At 52.2% G+C, this 21,352-nt stretch overlaps 1 protein-coding gene across 5 annotated transcripts in view; it reads left to right on the top strand.

Moving 5' to 3' along the window:
- SMARCD3 (SWI/SNF related BAF chromatin remodeling complex subunit D3) overlaps window positions 1-21,352 on the top strand; it is a 160,270-nt gene that overhangs the window by 69,783 nt on the left and 69,135 nt on the right. For all 5 annotated transcript variants that reach the window (XM_090048161.1, XM_090048157.1, XM_090048158.1 and 2 more), the window contains exon 4: window positions 17,474-17,596. In XM_090048161.1, coding sequence (XP_089904287.1) covers window positions 17,474-17,596 — 123 coding nt within the window. The remainder of the gene's footprint in view (window positions 1-17,473; window positions 17,597-21,352) is intronic.

The following is a 21,352-nucleotide window of genomic DNA, read 5'->3' on the forward strand; positions in this document are numbered from 1 at the left end:
TTGAGAAGGACCCCTCCACTACCACCCTTTGGGTGCAGCCCTCCAGCCAGTTGGCGACCCATTTGACTGTGTGGTTGTCTACACCACAGCCCCCCAGTTTCTTAATGAGAACAGGGTGAGAGACAGTGTCGAAAGCCTTCCGGAAGTCCAGGAAGACTATGTCCACTGCTACCCCTGCATCTAATGATCTGGTGATCTGATCATAAAAGGCCACCAGGTTGGTCTGACAGGACCTGCCACTGATGAACCCGTGTTGGTTGCCCCTAAGCATGCAGTCCCCTGCTGGCTCTTCCTGGATGTGTGCCAGCATAATTTTTTCAAACAGCTTGCCTAGGATCGAGGTAAGACTAACCGGTCTATAGTTTCCCGGGTCGTCCTTCCTGCCTTTTTTGAAGGTGGGAACCAGGTTGGCCCTCTTCCAGTCCTCCGGTACTTCACCAGAGCACCACGAGTGCTCGTACAGCCGTGCCAGGGGACTTGCAATGACCTCAGACAGTTCCTTTAGAACTCTAGGGTGGAGATCATCCAGACCGGCTGACTTAAATACATCCAACCCCTCCAGAAGCTCCCTAACTAAATCCTCGCTAACCCGTGGCCCAGGTGTGCCTCCCCCGGGGCCCGAGGGGGGCCCAGCAGGGAGGTGGCTGTTCTGGTCCCTTCTTAGGAAGACGAAGGCAAAGAAATCGTTCAACATATTAGCTTTGCCATCTGGTGCGACGACCAAATTTCCCAACGCGTCCTGCAAGGGCCCCACATTACCCGTGACCTTCTTTTTACCCCCATGTATTTAAAAAAGGACTTCTTATTATCCTTAATCTGGGAAGCTAGTCCCAGTTCCATCTCTGCCTTGGCCTTCCTAACTACCCGCCTACATCCCCGAGCAACTACAGAATAGTCCTCCCTGGTGATGACTCCTTCTTTCCATTAGGTGTGCACCTCCCTTTTAGCAAGGAGACATTCCCGGATGCTTTTGGTGAGCCATGGGGGCTTGTGTGCCCTCCTGCTCCCTTTGATCCATGTTGGGATTACTTCTCTTTGGGCTTGGAAGAACGTCTCCTTGAGGAGCGACCGCTCTCCTTGGACACCTGGCTCCCCTCCCCTCTGGGACCTCAGGGCTTCCCTGACTATTCTCCTTAGCTCGGTGAAGTTTGCCCTCCTGAAATCTAGGGTTGCTGCCCTGCTGCTGGCCTTTGCCATCTTGCGCTGGATGGTGAATTCCAGCAGGCGATGATCACTGTTGCCCAGGTGGTTGAGCACCCGCAGCCCCCTCACCAGGTCATCTCCCGTGGCCAGCACCAGGTCTAACAAGGCGTCTCCCCTGGTGCGGCTGTGCACCTCCTGGGTTAGATGGAGGTCCTGCATTCTGGCTAAGAACCTACGTGAGCGGTCAGACCTGGCTGACTGCTCCTCCCAGCAGATGTCTAGGAAGTTCAGGTCCCCCATGACGACCACATCCTTAGACTTCACTACCTCTGTGAGCTGACCTAAGAATTCTTGGTCGAGCTCTTCCCCTTGGTTGCGAGGTCTCTTGTAGACCCCCACTGTTAAGTCTCTTGCCCCTCGAATGCCCTGTAATCTAACACAAAGCACTTCAGAGTTCCCTTCCTCTGATTCTTTATTAATTGATGAGGATGTGTGTTTCTCCTTAATGTAGAGTGCCACGCCCCCACCTTTCCTCCCTGTCCTGTCCCTTCTTTACAGCCTATAGCCCTTGACATTAACCGCCTAGTCGTGTGTTGAGTCCCACCACATTTCAGTGATCCCAACTATGTCTGGGTTGGTGTCAGCCAGCAGGAGGGTGAGTTCCTCCTGCTTGTTTCCCGTACTACGGGCGTTTGTGTAGAGGCATTTGAGGCCTCCTGTGGATATGTGTACCAGCCCCCTAATCACAGCATTGCCCTGGCCCTTGTCACTTACCCGTGTATACATTTCACTCGTCGGTCTAGGCCGGGCTGTACTTGCGGGCATTGCTTGGTCTGGCAGTCCGATGATTCCTTCACCCTCATCTTCCCCTTCCCCTGACAAGCTTCTGCAGGACCTCCATCTAACCCAGGAGGTGCACAGTCCCACCAGGGGAGACGCCTTGTTGGACCTGGTGCTGGCCACGGGTGATGACCTGGTGAGGGGGCTGCGGGTGATGGGCCACCTGGGAGACAGCGATCATCGCTTGCTGGAATTCACCATCCAGCGTAAGGTGGCAAAGGGCTGCAGCAAGGCAACAGCCCTAGACTTTAGGAGGGCTGACTTCAACAAGCTAAGGAGGATCATTGGGGAAGCGCTGAGGACCCAGAGGGGAAGGGAATCAGATGTCGAAGGTGAGTGGTTGCTCCTTAAGGAGACGATCCTCCATGCCCAAAGGGAGGTAATCCCAACAAGGGTCAAAGGGAGCAGGAGGGCACATAAACCCCCATGGCTCACTAAGAGCATCCAGGAATGTCTCCTTGCTAAAAGGGAGGCATACACCCAATGGAGAGATGGGGTCATCACCAAGAAGGACTATGTTACAGTCGCCCGAGGATGTAGGGGGGCAGTCAGGAGGGCCAAGGCAGAGTTGGAGATAGGACTAGCTTCCCGGATTAAGGACAATAAGAAGTCCTTCTTCAAATACATAGGGGGTAAAAAGAGGGTCCCGGGTAATGTGGGGCCCCTGCAGGACACGATGGGCAACTTAGTCATCACGCCAGATGACAAAGCTAACATATTTAACGATTTCTTTGCCTCTGTCTTCCTAAGTAGGGACCAGTTCAGCCACCTCCCTGCTGGGCCCCCCTCGGGCCCCGAGAGAGACACGCCTGGGCCAGGGGTTAGCGAGGAGTTAGTTAGGGTACTTCTGGAGAGGCTGGACGTGTTCAAGTCCGCTGGTCCGGACGATCTTCACCCTAGGGTTCTACAGGAACTGGCCGAGGTCATTGCGGGACCCCTGGCGCGGCTCTATGAGCACTCGTGGTGCTCTGGCAAGGTGCCGGAGGACTGGAAGAGGGCCAATGTGGTCCCTATCTTCAAAAAGGGAAAAAAAGAGGACCCGGGAAATTACAGGCCAGTTAGTCTTACCTCAATCCCGGGTAAGCTCTTTGAAAAAATTATCCTGGCACACATCCAGGAGGGCCTTGCGGGGGAATGCATGCTCAGGGGCAACCAACATGGGTTCATCAGTGGCAGGTCTTGTCAGACCAACCTGGTGGCCTTTTATGATCAGGTCACCAAATCATTAGACGCAGGGGTTGCTGTGGATGTAGTCTTTTTGGACTTCCGGAAGGCTTTCGACACTGTCTCTCACCCTGTCCTCATCAAAAAGCTGGGAGACTGTGGTGTCGATGCCCACACGGTCAAATGGGTCGCCAACTGGTTGGAGGGCCGCACCCAGAGGGTGGTAGTGGATGGGTTCTTCTCGACCTGGAAGGATGTGGGCAGTGGGGTTCTGCAGGGCTCGGTCCTCGGGCCCGCACTGTTCAACATCTTCATCAGTGACTTGGATGACGGGGTAGAAAGCACCCTGTTCAAGTTTGCTGATGACACTAAGATGTGGGGGGATGTGGGTGCACTAGAAGGGTGCAATAGGCTACAAGCTGACCTTGACAGGTTGCAACGGTGGGCGGATGAGAATAGGATGGGGTTTAACACTGATAAGTGCAAGGTGTTGCACATGGGGAGGAAGAACCGGCACCACACTTACAGGTTGGGGAACTCCCCTCTTGCCAGCACGGAGACGGAAAAGGATCTTGGAGTCGTCACTGACTCCACGATGAACATGGGCCGGCAGTGTGGGGAGGCAGTCAAGAAGGCCAACCGTACCCTGTCATGCATCCACAGATGCATCTCGAGCAGGTCCAGGGAGGTGATCCTCCCCCTCTATGCGGCACTGGTCAGGCCGCAGCTGGAGTACTGCGTCCAGTTCTGGGCGCCACACTTCAAGAGGGACGTGGACAATATGGAAAGAGTTCAGAGGAGGGCCACTCGTATGATCAGGGGTCAGCAGGGCAGGCCTTATGAGGAGAGGCTACGGGACCTGAACCTGTTTAGCCTCCACAAGAGAAGGTTAAGGGGGGACCTTGTGGCCTGCTACAAACTGGTCAGGGGGGATCAGCAGGTATTGGGTGAGTCCCTGTTCCCCCGTGCGCTGCCAGGAGTGACCAGGAATAACGGTCACAAACTGGCGGAGGGTAAGTTTAGATTAGATATTAGGAGGCGCTACTTCACAGTCAGGGCGGCTAGGGCCTGGAACCAGCTTCCAGGGGAAGTGGTGCAGGCTTGTAGCCTGGGGATTTTTAAAAGGAAGTTAGATGAGCACCTTGCCGGGGTCATCTGACCCCGGTGCTCTTTCCTGCTAAGGCAGGGGGTCGGACTAGATGATCTACCTAGGTCCCTTCCGACTCTAGCTACTATGAAACTATGAAGCTTAGTTTAAAGCCCCCCTGGAGGAGGTCCACCAACCTAGAAGAAAACACATGCTTACCTTTTGAGGAATGGTGGAGCGTATCCCATCCAAGCACATCTCTCATCATGATGTGCCGGTCATGGTTGAGGAAGCCAAAGCCTGCCTCGAGACACCATTCTTGAAGCTGCCAGTTGGTCTCTGTGATGCACGTTTCATGCCGTCTCCCACGTCCACTCACTGGTAGGATAGAAGAGAAAACCACCTGTGTGCCCATATCCTTTAGCATGTACCCCTGAGCATCATAGTCCTCCATCAGGCCATCAGGGCTTCTCCTGGCTGCATCATTAGTACCCACATGGACTAGGACCATGGGGTAGTAATCGGTGGGCTGCTTAATGTTTTAGGAGCAGTTACAATTCGTGTTGAGCTCGTGATCCACCCCCACCCCAGTGCTTTCTTGGCAGTGCAGTTGCCCAGCCAGTTACTCCTTATGTTTGTGCATTCAGTCCTTCTTTCCTAAGTGCAGCTCCTTACCTTTGTCCTTGCTGCGTTTCAGGTTGTGATCCGTAGCCCTGTTCTCCTCTTCATGAGGCACTTTTGAATTTTAAAACTGCTCTTCAAAGTGTTTGCAGTCCCCCCAACCCTCCCTTCAGCAGAAGCTCTGTGTCATCTGAAGACTTAATCCAGACACTTCTGTTCCTGCACATAACTCATTAATAAAAATATTAACTCGGGGTCCAGACCAGACCCTGTGGACCCTCACTAGAGACCTCCTGTCAGTCTGACATTAATCCATTAAAATTACCCTTTGCTTGTGATTATCCAACCAATTACAAACCCACCTCACAGTAATTCTGTCCAGCCTTTATTTCTCCTGCTTACTTATGAGAATGCCATGTGGTAATACATCAAAAGCCTTGCTGAAGTTCAGGTATATTATGTCCCCCTTGTCATGACAAACCAGCTGAATTCCCTTTTTTGACAGGGCACTAGTTTGGCAGATTTGTTCCCAATTGACTGCCTGCATCATTGCTTTGTCCTTCAGATACTTATGGACTGACTGCTCTGTAGTGGAATCTGGTTACTTCATAGATTTCATAGACATTCAGGCTGGAAGGTACCTCAGAAGATCGAGTCCAGCCCCCCACCCCAGGGGCAGGAAGTCAGTTGGGGTCATAGGATCCCAGCAAGATAAACATCCAGATTTCTCTTGAAGACGTTCAAAGTAGGTGCTTGAACCACCTCTGATGGCAGGCTATTCAAGACCTTGGGGTCTCGCACAGTAAAGAAGTTCTTCCTTATGTCCAGCCTGAAATGATCTTGCAGGAGTTTATGACCGTTAGACATTGTCGTCCCTTGGGGCACTCTGGTGAACAAACATCCCCCCAGAAATTGGTGAATGCTCCTTACAAACTTATAGGTGGCCACCAGATTGCCCCTGAGCCTGCGCTTTTCCAAGCTAAAGAGCTCCATGGCTCTCAGCCTGTCGTCATAAGGCCTGTTTTCCTGACCTCTGATCATGCGCATGGCTCTCCTCTGCACCCTCTCAAGCTTCTCCGCATCCTTTTTGAATTGTGGGGCCCAAACCTGGACGCAGTACTCTACCTGCGGCCTCACCAAGGCCGAGTACAAGGGGAGAATGACATCTCGGGATTTGCTTGAGAAGCATCTATGGATGCAAGCCAGCGTTTTGCTCACTTTACTAGCTGCAGCATCGCATTGAAGGTTCATATTCATCTTGTGGCCAGTCATGACCCAAGTCCCTTTGACAAGTGCAGGAGGCTTGTCAGTGAGACCCTAACGGACCACGACCCCACAGGGAGGGGAGTTCAGGATGAGTGGTCATTCCGCCAGGGAGCAATCCTCAATGCACAAGCTAATTCTATTCCATCTCGGAGGAAAGGCAGCAGGATGGCACAGCAGCACCCCTAGCTCTCCAGGGATCTTGCAGACCTCCTGAGGCTAAAAAGAAAGGCCTACAAAGGATGGAGGATGGGATTCACCTCCAAGGAGAATTATTTTGCACTGGTCCGGTCCTGCAGGGAGCAAACCAGGAAAGCCAAGGCTGCAACTGAACTCCAACTAGCTTTGAGAATCAAGGACAATAAAAAGTCCTTTTTTAGATATGCAGGGAGCTGGAGGAAAAGCAAGGGCAACATTGGACCCCTGCTGAACCAGATGGGGCAACTGACGCCCAGGAAAAAGCCAACCTATTAAATTCAGTACTTTGCGTCGGTCTTTCATCAGTCCCATGGGATGCTGTCACGGAGTGGGGCCTAGGAGCGGCCATGATCCCACTAGCGCCCCCTACCGTGTCAATGAGGTGATCCAGCACGCTCTTATCTCTCCTGCCACGTCTTGCTGGTATATATAAGGTTCTATGGGAGGCTGCCTTTTATCTCCTAATGCACGGTGTTATGCTGAACTATACCCTGTTCCGTATGAGGTGACTCGGTGCACCCCAGCCTTATGGGCAATGCATGCCTCCTACCTCCCCTTTAGCATGCCCCAAGCCTCACAGCTCTTCCGGATGTTATCAGGTCCAATGGCTACCTGCGCCTTGCCCAGCTCCCTTGGGCCTGGCACACAACCAGCGCCCCTTCCCTGGCGCCCCTGGGCTTGTCACACAACCGGCGCCCCTTACAACTGATTAGCCCTACCGGGCTTACTAACGGTATTCTTCCCCACTGGGCCAGTGGCCTAAGCCTTACCTAGCCCCTCTTGGGTTTGTACCCCCAGTCTGTATCAATTAGGCTCAGGTGGCCTGAGCCTTACCTGGCCCCTCTGAGCTCTGGTTAACAATCTGTATCTAATTAGGCTCCGGCGGCCGGAGCCTTACCTGGCCCCTTTGGCCCTTTGGGGTCCCCAACACTGGGAGCCCCTCTGGGATCCTTTTCGGTCCACACCCCTACTGGGGTTTCTATCAATAGTATATGCCCACTCCTGGGGCTTTGCTTAAAACCTGCCCCCACCGGGGCTTCTCTCTGTACTTGCCCCCTCGTGGGGCTTCCCTCAAGTATGCACCCGCTCCTGGGGCTTCTCTCTGCCCCCTCTGGGCTCTCTATAATCATAGACTCCCCCTCTCCGGGCTCGTCTCTCTAGTAGCACCCACCCTAGGCTTCTCCTCGTGTGGCTCTCCCCTTGGAGGAGAACACGAGCCCCTCAGGCTTCTCACTGGTGCTCCTTGCAGTGGGGCTCAAGTGGCCTTAGCCATGCCTGGCCCCCAAAATGCTCTTTGCCCTTCTCAGGGCTGGGGTCTTATACCCCAACTATGGTACCCTCACTGGCACTGTGCCCCTCCCCAGGGCTGGGGTAGTACACCCCGCAGTGCAGCACCACACTCCAGTGCTGGGAGCACCCCCACTCTACTATGGCACTCCTAAATGAGGCCTCCTCTGTCCCCTACAGCCTCTCCCAGTCCTCCGGTGTAACAGTAACTAAACAGAACCATAAGCCAAACGGCTGAACCACAACAATAAGCCTCCTGGCTATGACATGAGATCTAAGCCCATCTGACTCTCGCGCAAAGGCCTCCCAGTCCAGGTCCTCTCCATCCCCACCATGCTGTAGCCGCTTGGGTGGTCAGGCTGCAGCAATCAATCCTGCTCTGCTCCCGCACCTCAGGCTGCCAGAAGGGAACTGCTAACTAAGGCTCCGGCCTGGGCTGTTTATAAAGGCCTGGCCCTGCCCCCTTCTGGCCATGTGACCAGCCTGGTTACTCCGGCAACCACCACCTGTGCTGTCTCAGGGAGCTTCAGCAGTCCTTATTCCTTCATAGGAACAGGGCACCTGGGTGACCCTGTGACAGATGCCCATGCCCGCTACGGGACAGAGAGGTCCGGGTGAGGGAGATCCCCTGCCCTTCATTAATGCTGACCTCATGAAGGAACACCTTGAGAAGCTGGATACCTTCAAGTCAGCTTGCCCTGACAGTCTACACCCCAGGGTACTATCTTCATGAAAGAGAGAAAAATGGATCCGGCTAACTGTAGGCCCATCAGTCTGACTTCTATCCCGGGGAAGATCTTAGAAAAGTTTATTTAAAGAGGCCATCCTTAATGGACTGGCCGACGCCAACATCCTAAGGGATAGCCAGCATGGGTTTGTTGTGGGTAGGTCTTGCTTGACCAATCTCATTTCCTTCTATGACCGGATGACCTATCACCTGGACAAGGGAGAAGAGGTTGATGTCATATATCTTGACTTCAAAAAAGCCTTCGATCTGGTATCCCATGAACACCTCTTGGCAAAACTGGCCAATTGTGGCCTTGGGTCCACCTCGATCCACTGGCTGGGAAATTGGCTCCATGGTCAGACTCAGAGGGTGGTAATAGATGGAAGTCAATTGTCGTGGTGCCCTGTGACCAGTGGGGCCCCCCAAGGCTCTGTCCTTGGACCCATATTGTTCAACATCTTCATTAATGATGTGGACATAGGAGTCAGAAGCGGACTGGCCAAGTTTGCCGATGACACCAAACTTTGGGGCAAAGCATCCACGCCAGAAGATAGGCGGGTGATCCAGGCTGACCTGGACAGGCTCAGCAAATGGGCAGATGATAACCTGATGGTGTACAACATTGACAAATGCAAGGTTCTCCACCTTGGGAAGAAAAACCTGCAGCATCTTTATAGGCTCGGCAACGCTACGCTGGCTGGCACTACAGAGGAAAGGGACTTGGGGGTCATCATTGACCACAAGATGAACATGAGCCTGCAGTGCGATGCTGCAGCTACTAAAGAGACCAAAACGTCGGCTTGCATCCATAGATGCCTCTCAAGCAAATCCTGGGATGTCATTCCCCCCTTGTACTCGGCCTTGGTGAGGCCGCAGCTGGAGTACTGCGTCCAGTTTTGGGCTCCACAATTCAAAAAGGATGTGGAGAAGCTTGAAAGGGTGCAGAGAAGAGCCACACGCATGATCAGAGGTCAGGAAAACAGACCTTACGATGACAGGCTGAGAGCCATGGGGCTCTTTAGCCTGGAAAAGCACAGGCTCAGGGGTGATCTGATGGCCACCTATAAGTTTATAAGGAGTATTCGCCAGTTTCTGGGGGGGGCGTTTGTTCACCAGAGCGCCCCAAGGGATGACGAGGTCAAACGGTCATAAACTCCTGCAAGACCGTTTCAGGCTGGACATAAGGAAGAATTTCTTTACTGTCCGATCCCCCAAGGTCTGGAACAGCCTGCCATCGGAGGTGGTTCAAGCACCTACATTGAACACCTTCAAGAGCAAATTGGATGCTTATCTTGCTGGGATCATAGAATCTATGAGTCAGGAGGGACCTGGACAGATCATCGAGTCCGACCCCCTGCCATGGGCAGGAAGGAACACTGGGGGTGGGAGGGGTCATAAGACCCCAGCCAGGTGCCTATCCAGTCTCCTCTTGAAGGGAAGGTGAGAGCACCACCTCTCTGGGAAACCTATTTGAGGCTCTGGCCACCCTCTGGGAAACCTATTCGAGGCTCTGGCCACCCTTACCGTGAGGTAGCTCTTCCTAATATCCTCCCTCAGCTTGTGGCCATTGTTCCTGGTGACTCCAAGGGGGGCCCTGGTGAACAGACTTTCCCTGAGTCCCTGCTGCTGGCCCCTGATAAGGTTGTAGGCAGCCACAAAATCCCCCCTCAGTCTCCTCTTGCGGAGACTGAAGAGATTCAGGTCCCTCAGCCTCTCCTCATAAGGCTGGCCACGGAGGCCCCCAACCATACGAGTGGCCTCCTCTGGACCCTGTCCAGGTTCTCCATGTCCTCCTTGAAGTGCGGCGCCCACAACTGGACACAGGACTCCAGCTGCGGCCTGACCAGTGCCGCATAGAGGGGGAGCAAGACCTCTCTGGACCTGTTAGCGATGCCCTTGTTGGTGCATGACAGGGTGCGGTTGGCTCTGCCTATTGCTTTGTTGCATTGGCAACTCATATTCATCCTGGAGTCAATCCTGACTCCAAGATCCCTCTCTGCCTCTGTGCTGCCAAGAGGGGCAGCCCCTAACCTATAGCCATAATGCTGGCTCCCTCTCCCCAGGTGCAGCACCCTGCACTTGTCCTTGTTGAACCGCATCCTGTTCAGATCGGCCCACTTCTCTAACCTATCCAGGTCTGCCTGGATGCGGTCCCTGCCTGCCGGTGGATTCACTTTACCCCACAGCTTGGTGTCATCAGCAAACTTGAACAGGGTGCTCTCCACACCCTCATCCAGGTTGCTAATGAAGATGTTGAACGGCACCGGCCCAAGGACCGAGCCCTGGGGGACTCCGCTGCCCACACCCCGCCAGGTCAACATCGACCCGTCCACTACCCTCTGGGTGCGCCCCTGGAGCCAGTTTGCCACCCATGTGACTGTGCATTCATCCATGCTGCAGTCCCTTCAGGTTGCCCACCAGAATTGGGTGGGACACTGTGTCGAAGGCCTTCTGGAAGTCCAAGAAGATGACATCGACTTCCTTCTTCCCATCTAAGCTCTTTGTTATCTGGTCATGGAAAGAGACCAGGTTAGTCAGGCAGGATCGGCCTGGCACAAACCCATGCTGGTTACCCCTCGACCTCACTTCCCCTGCAGGGCTCTCACAAATGTGGCCCTTGATAATTTTTTCAAAGACCTTCCCCAGTATAGAAGTGAGGCTGACTGGCCTATGTTGCCAGGCTCTTCCTTCCTCCCCTTCTTGAAAATAGGGACCACATTGGCCCTTTTCCAGTCCTCAGGGACTTGGCCCAAGCACCAGGAGTCCTCAAACAGCCGTGCCAATGGCTCCGCAATGACACCAACCAATTCCCTCAGCACCCGTGGATGAAGGTCATCCAGGCCCGCCGACTTGGACACATCTAAGCCCTCTAGGTAATCCTTAACTAGGTCTGAACTAACAGTCGGGAGACTTGCATCCTTCCCGGGCCTCTCTACGCTGTCACCCGAGAGCACCCCATTGTCAGCGAAGAACTTGTTGGAGAGCAAAGAACTTGTTGGAGAGTTCTGCCTTCTCTCGTGTGTCCGTCACCAACTGCCCTGCCCTGCCCTGCCTCGTAGGGGTCTGATGTTATCCCGAGACTTCTTCTTGCTACCTATATAGTTGAAGAAGGACTTTTTGTTATCCTTAATCCCAGAAGCTAATCTAAGCTCCAGTGCTGCTTTCGCCGTCCTCACCAAATCCCTACAAGCTCGGGTCAGGGAGGTGTGCTCCTCCTTTGTCCCTGCCCCCTGCTTCCACCACCAGTACACTTTTTTCTTTGCCCTCAGGCCAGCCTGGGTATCCGCGCTCAGCCATGAAGGTTTCTTGGACCCTTTTCCCGCCTTCCTGCGCAGAAGAATTGTGTCCTGCTGCACCCCAAGGATCACCTCCTTGAGGAAGGACCACCTTTCCTGGACCCCCATATTAGCTACCCCCTGGGCTCCGAGTGCCTCCCTGACTACTGCCCTGAGCACATTGAAGTTGGCTTTCCTGAAGTCAAGCATTCGCGCTGTGCTAGTTACCCTCCCCACCTTTCTCTGAATAGCAAACTGGATCATTTCATGATCACTGTCCCCTAGCCTCCCTTGTATAAGCACCTCCCCCACCAGGTCGTCCCCAGAGGCTAACACCAGATCCAGTATGGCATTTTCCCTAGTGAGGACAAGCACCTCCTGCATGAGGTGCAGGTCCTGTACGCACATCAGGAGCCTTCGTGAGTGGCTAGACCTGGCCGACTGCTCCTCCCAGTTGATGTCAGGGTAATTCATATCCCCCATGACCACAACATCCCTTGCACGCACGGCCTCCCCCAGTTGCCGGGAGAATTCCAGATCCAGCTCTTTCTCCTGATGTGGTGCCTGTAGTAAACCCCTACCACCAGATCCCTCTTCACCCGCCCTCCTTGAAGTTTGACCCACAGGGTCTCAGTTAAGCCTTCCTCTGGTCCCATTTGGGAGGTAGAACTGGTATACTGTTCCCTTACATAGAGCGCAACCCCCCACCACCTTTTTTCCCCTTCCTATGTCTTCTAAACAACCTATAGCCCTCTGTCTACTGCCCAGTCAAAAGTTTCATCCCACCATGTCTCCACTAGGCCAACCAGGTTGATTTTACTACTTGCAAGCAGGAGAGCAAGCTCCTCCTGCTTGTGCCCCATGCTTCTTGCATTAGTGAAGAGACACCTTAATCCCCCCGAGGGAGCCCTGGGCACCCCCCCCTTCCTGAGAGACAACTGGTCCCTTGGTATATACCTGAGCTCTTACCTGGGCAGGTCCTACACCTGGCTGAATTTTCTCTTGCTCCTGTGGATCCCCATCCCCTGACGAATTTAGTTTAAAGCCCTCCAGAGGAGGTCAATTAGCCTGTAAGAAAACAAACTCTTACCTTTGGGGGAGAGATGGAGACCATCACGCTCCAGGACACCCTCTGCTTTGAAGTGTGGGTCGTGGTCCAGGAAGCCAAATCCAGCGTGACAACACCAACTCTGGAGGTGCCAGTTCACCTCACGGATGCGGGTGCTCTGCCATTGACGGCCTCCACTAACCGGGAGGAGGGACGAAAAGACCACCTGGACCCCCAACCCTCTAAGCTTGGCCCCCAGAACCTATGACCCCAGCTGACTTCCTGCCCTTTGGGCGGGGGGTTGGACTCGATGATCTTTTGAGGTCCCTTCCAGCCCTAATGTCTATGGAAAAATCTATGAAAGTCCCTTTCTTCTGTAGTGCTAGCCAGCGTAGCACTGCTGAGCCTATAAGCGTGTTGCAGGTTTTCCCTCCCGAGGTGGAGAACCTTGCGTTTTTTGGTGTTGAACACCATCAGGTTCTTGTCCACTCATTTCCTGAGCCTGTCAAGGTCAGCCTGGATTGCCCTCCTGTCCTCAGATGTGGATGCTTTATCCCAGAGTTTGGTATCATCAGTGAACCTGGCCAGTCTGCTTTTGATACCAATGTGTACATTGTTAATGAAGATGTTGAACAAAATAGGGCCAAGGACAGAGCCTTGGGGGACCCCACTGGTGACCGCGCACCATGACAATTGACTTCCATTAACCACCACCCTCTGAGTCCGACCCTGGAGCCAATTCCCTATCCAGCAGATCGTGGTGGACCCAAGGCTGCAGTTAGCCAGTTTCGCCAAGAGGTGATCATGGGGTACCAGATTGAAGGCTTTTTTAAAGTCAAGATATACGACATCAGTCTCTTCCCCCTTGTCCTGGTGATAGGTCACCTGGTCGTAAAAGGAAATGAGATTGGTCAGGCAAGACCTACCTGCAACCAACTCATGCTGGGTATCCCTCAGGATATTGCTGTCAGCTAGTCTGTTAAGGATGGCCTCTTTGATAATCTTTTCTAAAACCTTCCCTGGAATAGAGGTCAGGCTGATGGGCCAGTAGTTTGCCAAATCCACTTTCCTCCCTTTCTTGAAAATAGGCACCACATTGGCCTTGTTCCAGTCTTTGGGCACTTCACCAGAGTGCCAGGAGCTCTTGAAGATCTCTGCCAGGGGCTGAGCTATGATGCTCGACAGCTCCTTGAGTACCCTGGGGTGCAGATTGTCAGGGCCGGCTGACTTGAAGGTGTCCAGCCTCTTAAGGTGTTCCTTCATGAGGTCAGCATTGATGGAAGGCAAGGAATCTCCTTTACCCAGGCCTCCCTGTCCCCTAGTGGGCAGGAGCGTCCCGTGGGACTGGTGAAAGACCAACGCAAAGTACCCATTTAGTAGGTTGGCTTTTTCCTGGGTGTCAGTTGTCCTGTCTGGTTTAGCAGGGGTCCAGTGTTGCCCTTGCTTTTCCTCCAGCTCCCCACATATCTGAAAAAGGACTTTTTATTGTCCTTGATACTTGTAGCCAGTTGGAGTTCCCTCGCAGCCTTGGCTCTCCTGGTTTGCTCCCTGCAGGACTGGACCAGTGCAGGATATTCCTCCTTGGAGGTGGATCCCATCCTTTGTAGGTCTGTCTTTTTAGATGCAGGAAGTTCACTAGTTCCTTGCTGAGCCAAGGGGGCTGCTGGGCCCTTTTGCTGCCTTTCCTCCAAGACGGAATAGCCTTAGCTTGCAGATCCAGGATCGCTCCCTTGAGGGGCAACCACTCTTCCTGAACTCCCCTCCGCATGGGGTTATGGTCCCTTAGGGCCTCACTGACAAGCTTCCTGAGATTGTCAAATTCAGGTTTTCTGAAGTCAAGGACTTCTGTATTGCTGACTGACTTGCCAGCTTTACAGCAGATGGTAATAAAGTCAGAATGACAGACTTTAATTCTCTGGTCTTCCTTATTCCTCTTGTTATGGGTGGGCGCTGTGTTAGACTTTTTCCTGTCCTGTGGGACCTCACCTGCCATCCCTGAGTCTGTGTGTATTATTGTCAGGGACTCTGAGATTTCTGCAGCCAGTTCCTTCACCACTCTGGGATGAGTTCAGTCAAGCCCTACCAACCTACATCCGTTCAAACTGGTAAGGAGTTCTCTGATGTGCTCTTTCTTCATGCTTTGCATCCCTCCCCTGTCTCTGTTCATGTAATGTTTGCTAGTTGTCTGCTTGCAGAGGTTATTGGCAGTGGAAGTGGGGGTGTTGTGAAAACTGAAGCAAAAAGGGCTTTGAATCCTATTAATATTTCCCAATTACTGAGCATGAAACCTACCATTTCCCTGGTCAGCCATGTCCCTTTGACATATCTATTGACCATTTTTCTGCTGTCTTTAATGTCTCTTGCCAGTTGTCACATTTTATGCCTTTGCTTCCCTGCAAATTTACCTGCAGATTTTATTCATTGCACATTTGTGCTATTTTCTTGTCCGCTTTCACAGGGCAATACCCCTCCTTCTGCTGCTTGTATATATAACAGAGCCTGTAGGTTCCTCATCCCCATTGTGAAGAGAGGGTTTGTGAAGTATCTAGGGTGGGCATCCAGAGCTGCAGCAAAGTCTTTTGGGAACTCTTAGGTGCTCAGCTGCATGGGACCACTGATAAGCTTCAGCTGAATGCAAGAATGGCACCTTGGAAGCAAGACCTGCAGCAGACAGCTGAGTGGCTTGTCTTCAGTTTAGCACCCGGCTGTGGGACCCCCATGCTCGAATGATCTGGGTTCTGCTGCATCCCTGTGATTTTCAGGTAGCAGCAAAGGTTTGTGTGTATCTGCATTAGTTTCTTGTGGTTCTGCCATGTCAGAATAGTTTAGCGTTAAGCCTCTAGTACCATACCCAGTGGATCCTGCCAGCCTTCCTGGGCTCCTCTTATCTCCTCTGTTCCTGGGATCTTGTCTGCTGTTTCTCAGATGTCAGGTAAAAACTGACGTTGCCGAAGTCTATGCCAATGCCTTGCCATCATATCATTGGATCAAGTCCTGGCACATTTCCAAGCACCTTCACATTTGCAGCGAGTTCATTCCTATTGGTTGGAACCAGATCCAGGATAGATGACCCCTGCACTGTTCCATCAACATTTTGAAACGGAGATTTGACCTCTACAAGGGCTAGACCTTGCTAGACACATTGTGTTTTACCAGGTCTTTCCTCAAAGAGGTATCTAGGGAGTTAAAATCCCCCATTAGTACTAGCTCAGAAGTTGTAGGCCCTCTTTTAGGACCTGCTTTGAAAAATACACTTGTTCTGCTCAGTGGGTTGTGCATTGGCCCATAGCATCTGTATTAGCTGATTGCAATCCATGTCTGATGCACTTGAAGGACAATTCCCTGTGTGCACAAAAACTCCCCAAAGCAGGCGATACCAGAGGGACACGAGGGCCTGTGACCAATCTCCATGTTCTCAGGGTAAGCTTCTTGTATGTGGGAAAACACCTCAGTTTAGAAAATGTGCCAATGAATGTGATCTTCACTGTGACTTAGCATCTAGTGGAGCTGGGGGTGGTCATGTCTAAGGTTGTTACCTAGCTGTGATTGACCCGAGACCTCAGCGAATGACTTTGGAAACAGGATTCACCTCCATCTGTGCTAGGGGCTAAGTCGTGTTCAGCCTTTTGACTGGTTTTCTAACTTGATGCAACTTCCCAGGATCAGCACAAGCCAGGAGCAGCTCAGGGTGCTGCTGTTTGCCAGAGGGGAGGACAAGGCAGGGCACTACTTGCCCCCTGAGCACCACACACTGCCTCTGCAGCAGCAGGGATTGGGCTGCAGGCAGCTGGGAGTGGGGCACTGCCATACTGATCCCACTTTAGGACACTTGACGCTAGTTCCAGCCATTGGCTCTGCAGCTGAAGGGAGCTCCCCTGGAAGCATCCAGCCCAGCTGTGCAGGCCTTTAGTCTTTTCCTGTGTCCCTCTCTTTTTTCCATGCTCTATCCTAGCTTCCTTCTCCTCCTGCCCCACCTCTTGCCAGCTGCACTGAGCATCTGCCAAGCTCAGAAAAAAGAGGTGCTTTGAAAAATGTACTGGCTAATGAGTGCTCACCCTCCACTGCAGGCAGGGCATAGGGGATGGTGACACCTGTAACTGGCCATCTTGAAGCCTGGGGAGAAATGCATGATTCACCTCCCCCATCTGACACAGGCTAACTTGCACCTGGCAGGGGAAACACTATGCATCTGGGTCCATGAAAGCAGTTTTCCTTAAGCATTCCCAGGGATGACTGTTCTTCTGGTGTGGTTTAGTACCTGGCGAGGTGCTGGGGCTTAAAGCCCACTTTATGGAAACGGGAGGCTACTCCCTAGCTTGCTTCTGTGGCCATATGGCTGAGGGTAGGCAAAACTTCAGGCCACCAGCACCCTAAGCGTCTGGCTTGGACTTGCATGTAGGATGCCTGCCAGAAGACTTTGGAAATATCTGAAGCCCCTGGTGGGGGTGGAGGATGTTTGTCGCTTGTAGGGCCACTTATGGTTCTGGACTGACTCATGAATTTGGACTTGATTTGGCTTGGAACACAGAATTTTTTTTGTTTGTTTGTTTTTAAAAGCCTAACTTGCACCTTGTCCTGTCTGCACTAGGGCTCTAAAAGAAGCTGGGCAGCACATTTTATAAAACAGCTTTTTCTGAGTCTGGAGAGATTTAATTTCTTGATTTAAACTAGGACAAAGATAGAAGTCTTGTATTGACTGGAGGTAAGAATAGCTGAGCTAACCCTCCCTCTGAGGACTGGCCTGATACAAGTACTTTTGCTCCTGGACTATGGTAAATTTCTAGCTTCTAGTATTTGGTTATTCCCTGCTTCCTTCTCAGATCCGGGAGTTGGTTCCTGAGTCCCAGGCCTACATGGACCTGTTAGCATTCGAACGCAAACTGGACCAGACCATTATGAGGAAACGTGTGGACATTCAGGAAGCCCTAAAGAGGCCAATGAAGGTATGACAAGGGAAATGGTATTGGAGGTTGAGTCGGGAAAGATGCTTGGCTGTGGAGCTCTCTCTGGGAAGCTAATCCACTGGTAGTGCCACATGTCAAAATAACCTGGCAGAGGTGCTTAAGACTCTGTGGCCAGGAAACAGCATGCCATGGAAGGGGCTGGATGAGGTGAGTCAGCTCAGAAGGTCTTTCCCTTCGCTAGCTTCTGAGATTTTCTATAAACCTTGTTGTTTACAGAGATTGTACTTTAGTGTTTGTAATGATGATGGGAGGAGAGATGCTTGGAACCTGTCCCAGTGTCTTGGAGAAGGAGACAAAGAGATGAGGGGGCTACAGCAGATACTATATTAATTATACTTCTGGCATTTAATTTCAGACTGAACTGGGAAGTAGGAACTAAAATGCAGAATGGAAAATATCCATCCAAAAGTCAACATGAGCACTTTGGTCCTGCAGAGATATACATGCATGCTGAGTCCTGCTAGCTCATGGGATCAAACTTACTATAGGTGAAGCAGTGTGAGGATCAGACCTGCCCTGGTAGCTCAGCCCATCCCCCCTACTGCAGTGGTCAGTTTAATGGCTGAGCTCAGCTCCGCAGTATAGGTCCTTTGGCCACTGCAGTGTTGGAATTCCCCATTCGAACTCTGTCTTTCAGTACGAACATTCTTGTGTCTGTACGTCTGTCACAACATAAAGCCTTATTATTATTCTCACTGTTGCCTGCATTACAGAAGTGCCCAGAGGCTGCGCTGATCTCAGGAGCCATTTTGCTTTGCACTGTATTGATTCACTGTGAGATTCTCTTACAATTTAAATGAGGGGAGTCAAAGATATTGCCTTCATCCATGGAGTCCTGTCACCTAGCCCAGTACTGCCCATGGGTCTACGCTGATCCACATGGCATGCATTGGACCGGTCCCACTCAGACTCCAAGATCCATGCTACACCTGCTGCCTGCTCCAGCTGGTCTGGGACTGCATAGCACAGGGCACCCTGGCCCTGCCCCCCGCTGGTCCAGGGATGCACACTGCATGTGGTGCCTACTCCAACCAGTCCGCAACCAATGGTACACACAGGTGACACATACAGCACAGGTCCTGGGCTTCCCAAACCAGGCTTTGTGTGTGGCAGTGTCCCAGACCAGCAGTGTGGGTCCCAGACTGGCTGGAGAAGGTGCTGTGTGTGGCACAGGTCCCAGACCAGCGCAGGGCGAGAGAGGTGCTATGTCTTGCATGGATCTAGAACAGGTACTGTGGGTGCTGGATCCAGCATGGGGGAGTCTGTCAGCTTGATCCAGCCCATGGACTGGCCTGGTGCCATTGATCCAAACTCCACAGCCAGATGAGTTTGACACACCTGATTTAAATGGACATGGTAGACAGAGGGTAGGGGAAAATGAGGTTCTGTTCCTACCCTTTTACAGATGCAAAACCAAGATACTGAAGAATTGAAGGGATTTGCCCAAGGTCGTACAAGTCAGCCGGTCCTGACGTTTACACCCCAGGGTATTTGAGGAGCTGGCAAGCATCATAGCTCAGCCCCTGGCACAGATCTTCGAGAACTCCTGGCACTCTGGTGAAGTGCCCAATGATTGGAAGAAGGCCAATGTGGTGCCTATCTTCAAGAAAGGGAGGAAAGTAAATCCAGCAAACTACAGGCCCATCAGCCTGACCTCTGTCCTGGGGAAGGTCCTGGAAAAGATTATCAAAGAGGCCATCCTATACAGGCTAGCTGACAGCAATATCCTGAGGGATACCCAGCATGCGTTTGTTGCGAGTAGGTCTTGCTTGACCAATCTCATTTCCTTTTACGACCAGGTGACCTATCACCTGGATAAGGGAGAGGAGATTGATGTCATATATCTTGACTTTAAAAAAGCCTTCGATCTGATATCCCATGATCACCTCTTGGCAAAACTGGCTCACTGTGGCCTCGGGTCCACCATGATCCGCTGGCTAGGGAATTGGCTCCATGGTCGGACCCAGAGTGTGGTGGTTGACAGAAGTCAATTGTTGTGGTGCGCGGTCACCAGTGGGGTCCCCCAAGGCTCTGTCCTTGGGCCTATATTGTTTAACATCTTCATCAATGATGTGGACATTGGTGTCAAAAGCAGGCTGGCCACGTTTGCCGATGACACCAAAATTTGGGGTAAAGCATCCACACCTGAGGACAGGAGGGTGATCCAGGCTGACCTTTATAGGCTCAGGAAATGGGCGGACGAGAACCTGATGGTGTTTAACACCAAAAAATGCAAGGTTCTCCACCTTGAAAGGAAAAACCTGCAGCATTCTTATAGGCTCGGCAGTGCTATGTTGGCTAGCACTACAGATGAAAGGGACTTGGGGGTCATGACTGACCATTAGATGAGCATGAGCCTGCAATGTGATGCTGCGGCTAGTGAAGCGACCAAAACGCTGGCTTGCATCCATAGATGCTTCTCAAGCAAATCCCGGGATGTCATTCTCCCCTTGTACTCAGCCTTGGTGAGGCCGCAGCTGGAGTACTGCATCCAGTTTTGGGCTCCACAATTCAAAAAGGATGTGGAGAAACTTGAGAGAGTCCAGAGGAGAGCCACGCGCATGATCAGAGGTCAGGAAAACAGACTTTACGATGACAGGCTGAGAGCCATGGGGCTCTTTAGCTTGGAACAGCACAGGCTCAGGGGTGATCTGGTGGCCACCTACAAGTTTATCAGGGGTGACCACCAGGATCTGGGGGAACATCTGTTCACCAGAGCACCCCAAGGGATGACAAGATCAAATGGTCACAAACTCTGCCGTGACCGATTCAGGTTGGACATAAGGAAGAATTTCTTTACTGTTCAAGCCCCCAAGGTTTGGAATAGACTGCCACCAGAGGTGGTTCAAGCACCCACTTTGAACACCTTCAAGACACCTTTGGATGCTTATCTTGCTGGGATCCTATGATCCCTGCTGACTTCCTGCCCCTGGGGCAGGAGGCTGGACTCGATGATCCTCCGTGGACCCTTCCAGCCCTAATTTCTATGAAATCTATGAAAGATGAGAACTCTGTGCTGTGGCAAAGCTAAACCTCAGTTCCCCTTGACTCTCAGCTCAGTCTCACACACCTGCCCTCCCTCTAGTCACCTATAAAACCCCTAGCAATGCTGGCAGTTACACTGCAGTTACTGGGCTTCAAAATGCCCTAAGGCTGAGACATCCATCCATGCTCTTGGCTCAGGCTCTCGGCAGGCAGACTGGGGAGGTAGTTCCACACTGGTTTGTGGGCTTAGGCACTTTGCGCCTGGCAGGTCAGGCTATTTAGTAGATGCAAGTAACTGTCGCTATGTTGCCTTCAGTGGGGGTTACACCAATTTACACTGGCTACTGTGCGGGCCCTGTGGTGTGCAAGTGTGGAATCTCATTCATAAATCAGCTGCAAGGATGTGGCCTGCCTCAGACTTCTCCACCCCAGAGCTTACCCCTACGTGGTTCTGGCTGCAGCCCTTCCAGCCAGTGTGTAAGCCTGGAGGGGAGGGGCCCTTGGCACAGAGCTCACAACCAGCACATTTGACTTGCAGGGAGGGTTCAGCAAAATTCCTACAGTCGTTCAATTTAAAATCTGTCAAGACTCAGGGGAGTTCAAGCACAGTTTGCTTGATTTGGGGGATTTTTAATTATTTCTTTTTTTTTAAATTATTTCTGTTATGTTGTTGTGGGAGCACTGGCAAGAGGTTTAAAGCTGTGCCTACATTTTCCTCCCCAGCACTTGGTCTGAGTCGCTCGTCACCAT

This window comes from Crocodylus siamensis, chromosome 5 (assembly GCF_052110815.1).
Source record: "Crocodylus siamensis isolate JL-2025a chromosome 5, ASM5211081v1, whole genome shotgun sequence".
In the NCBI taxonomy this organism is placed as follows: domain Eukaryota; kingdom Metazoa; phylum Chordata; order Crocodylia; family Crocodylidae; genus Crocodylus; species Crocodylus siamensis.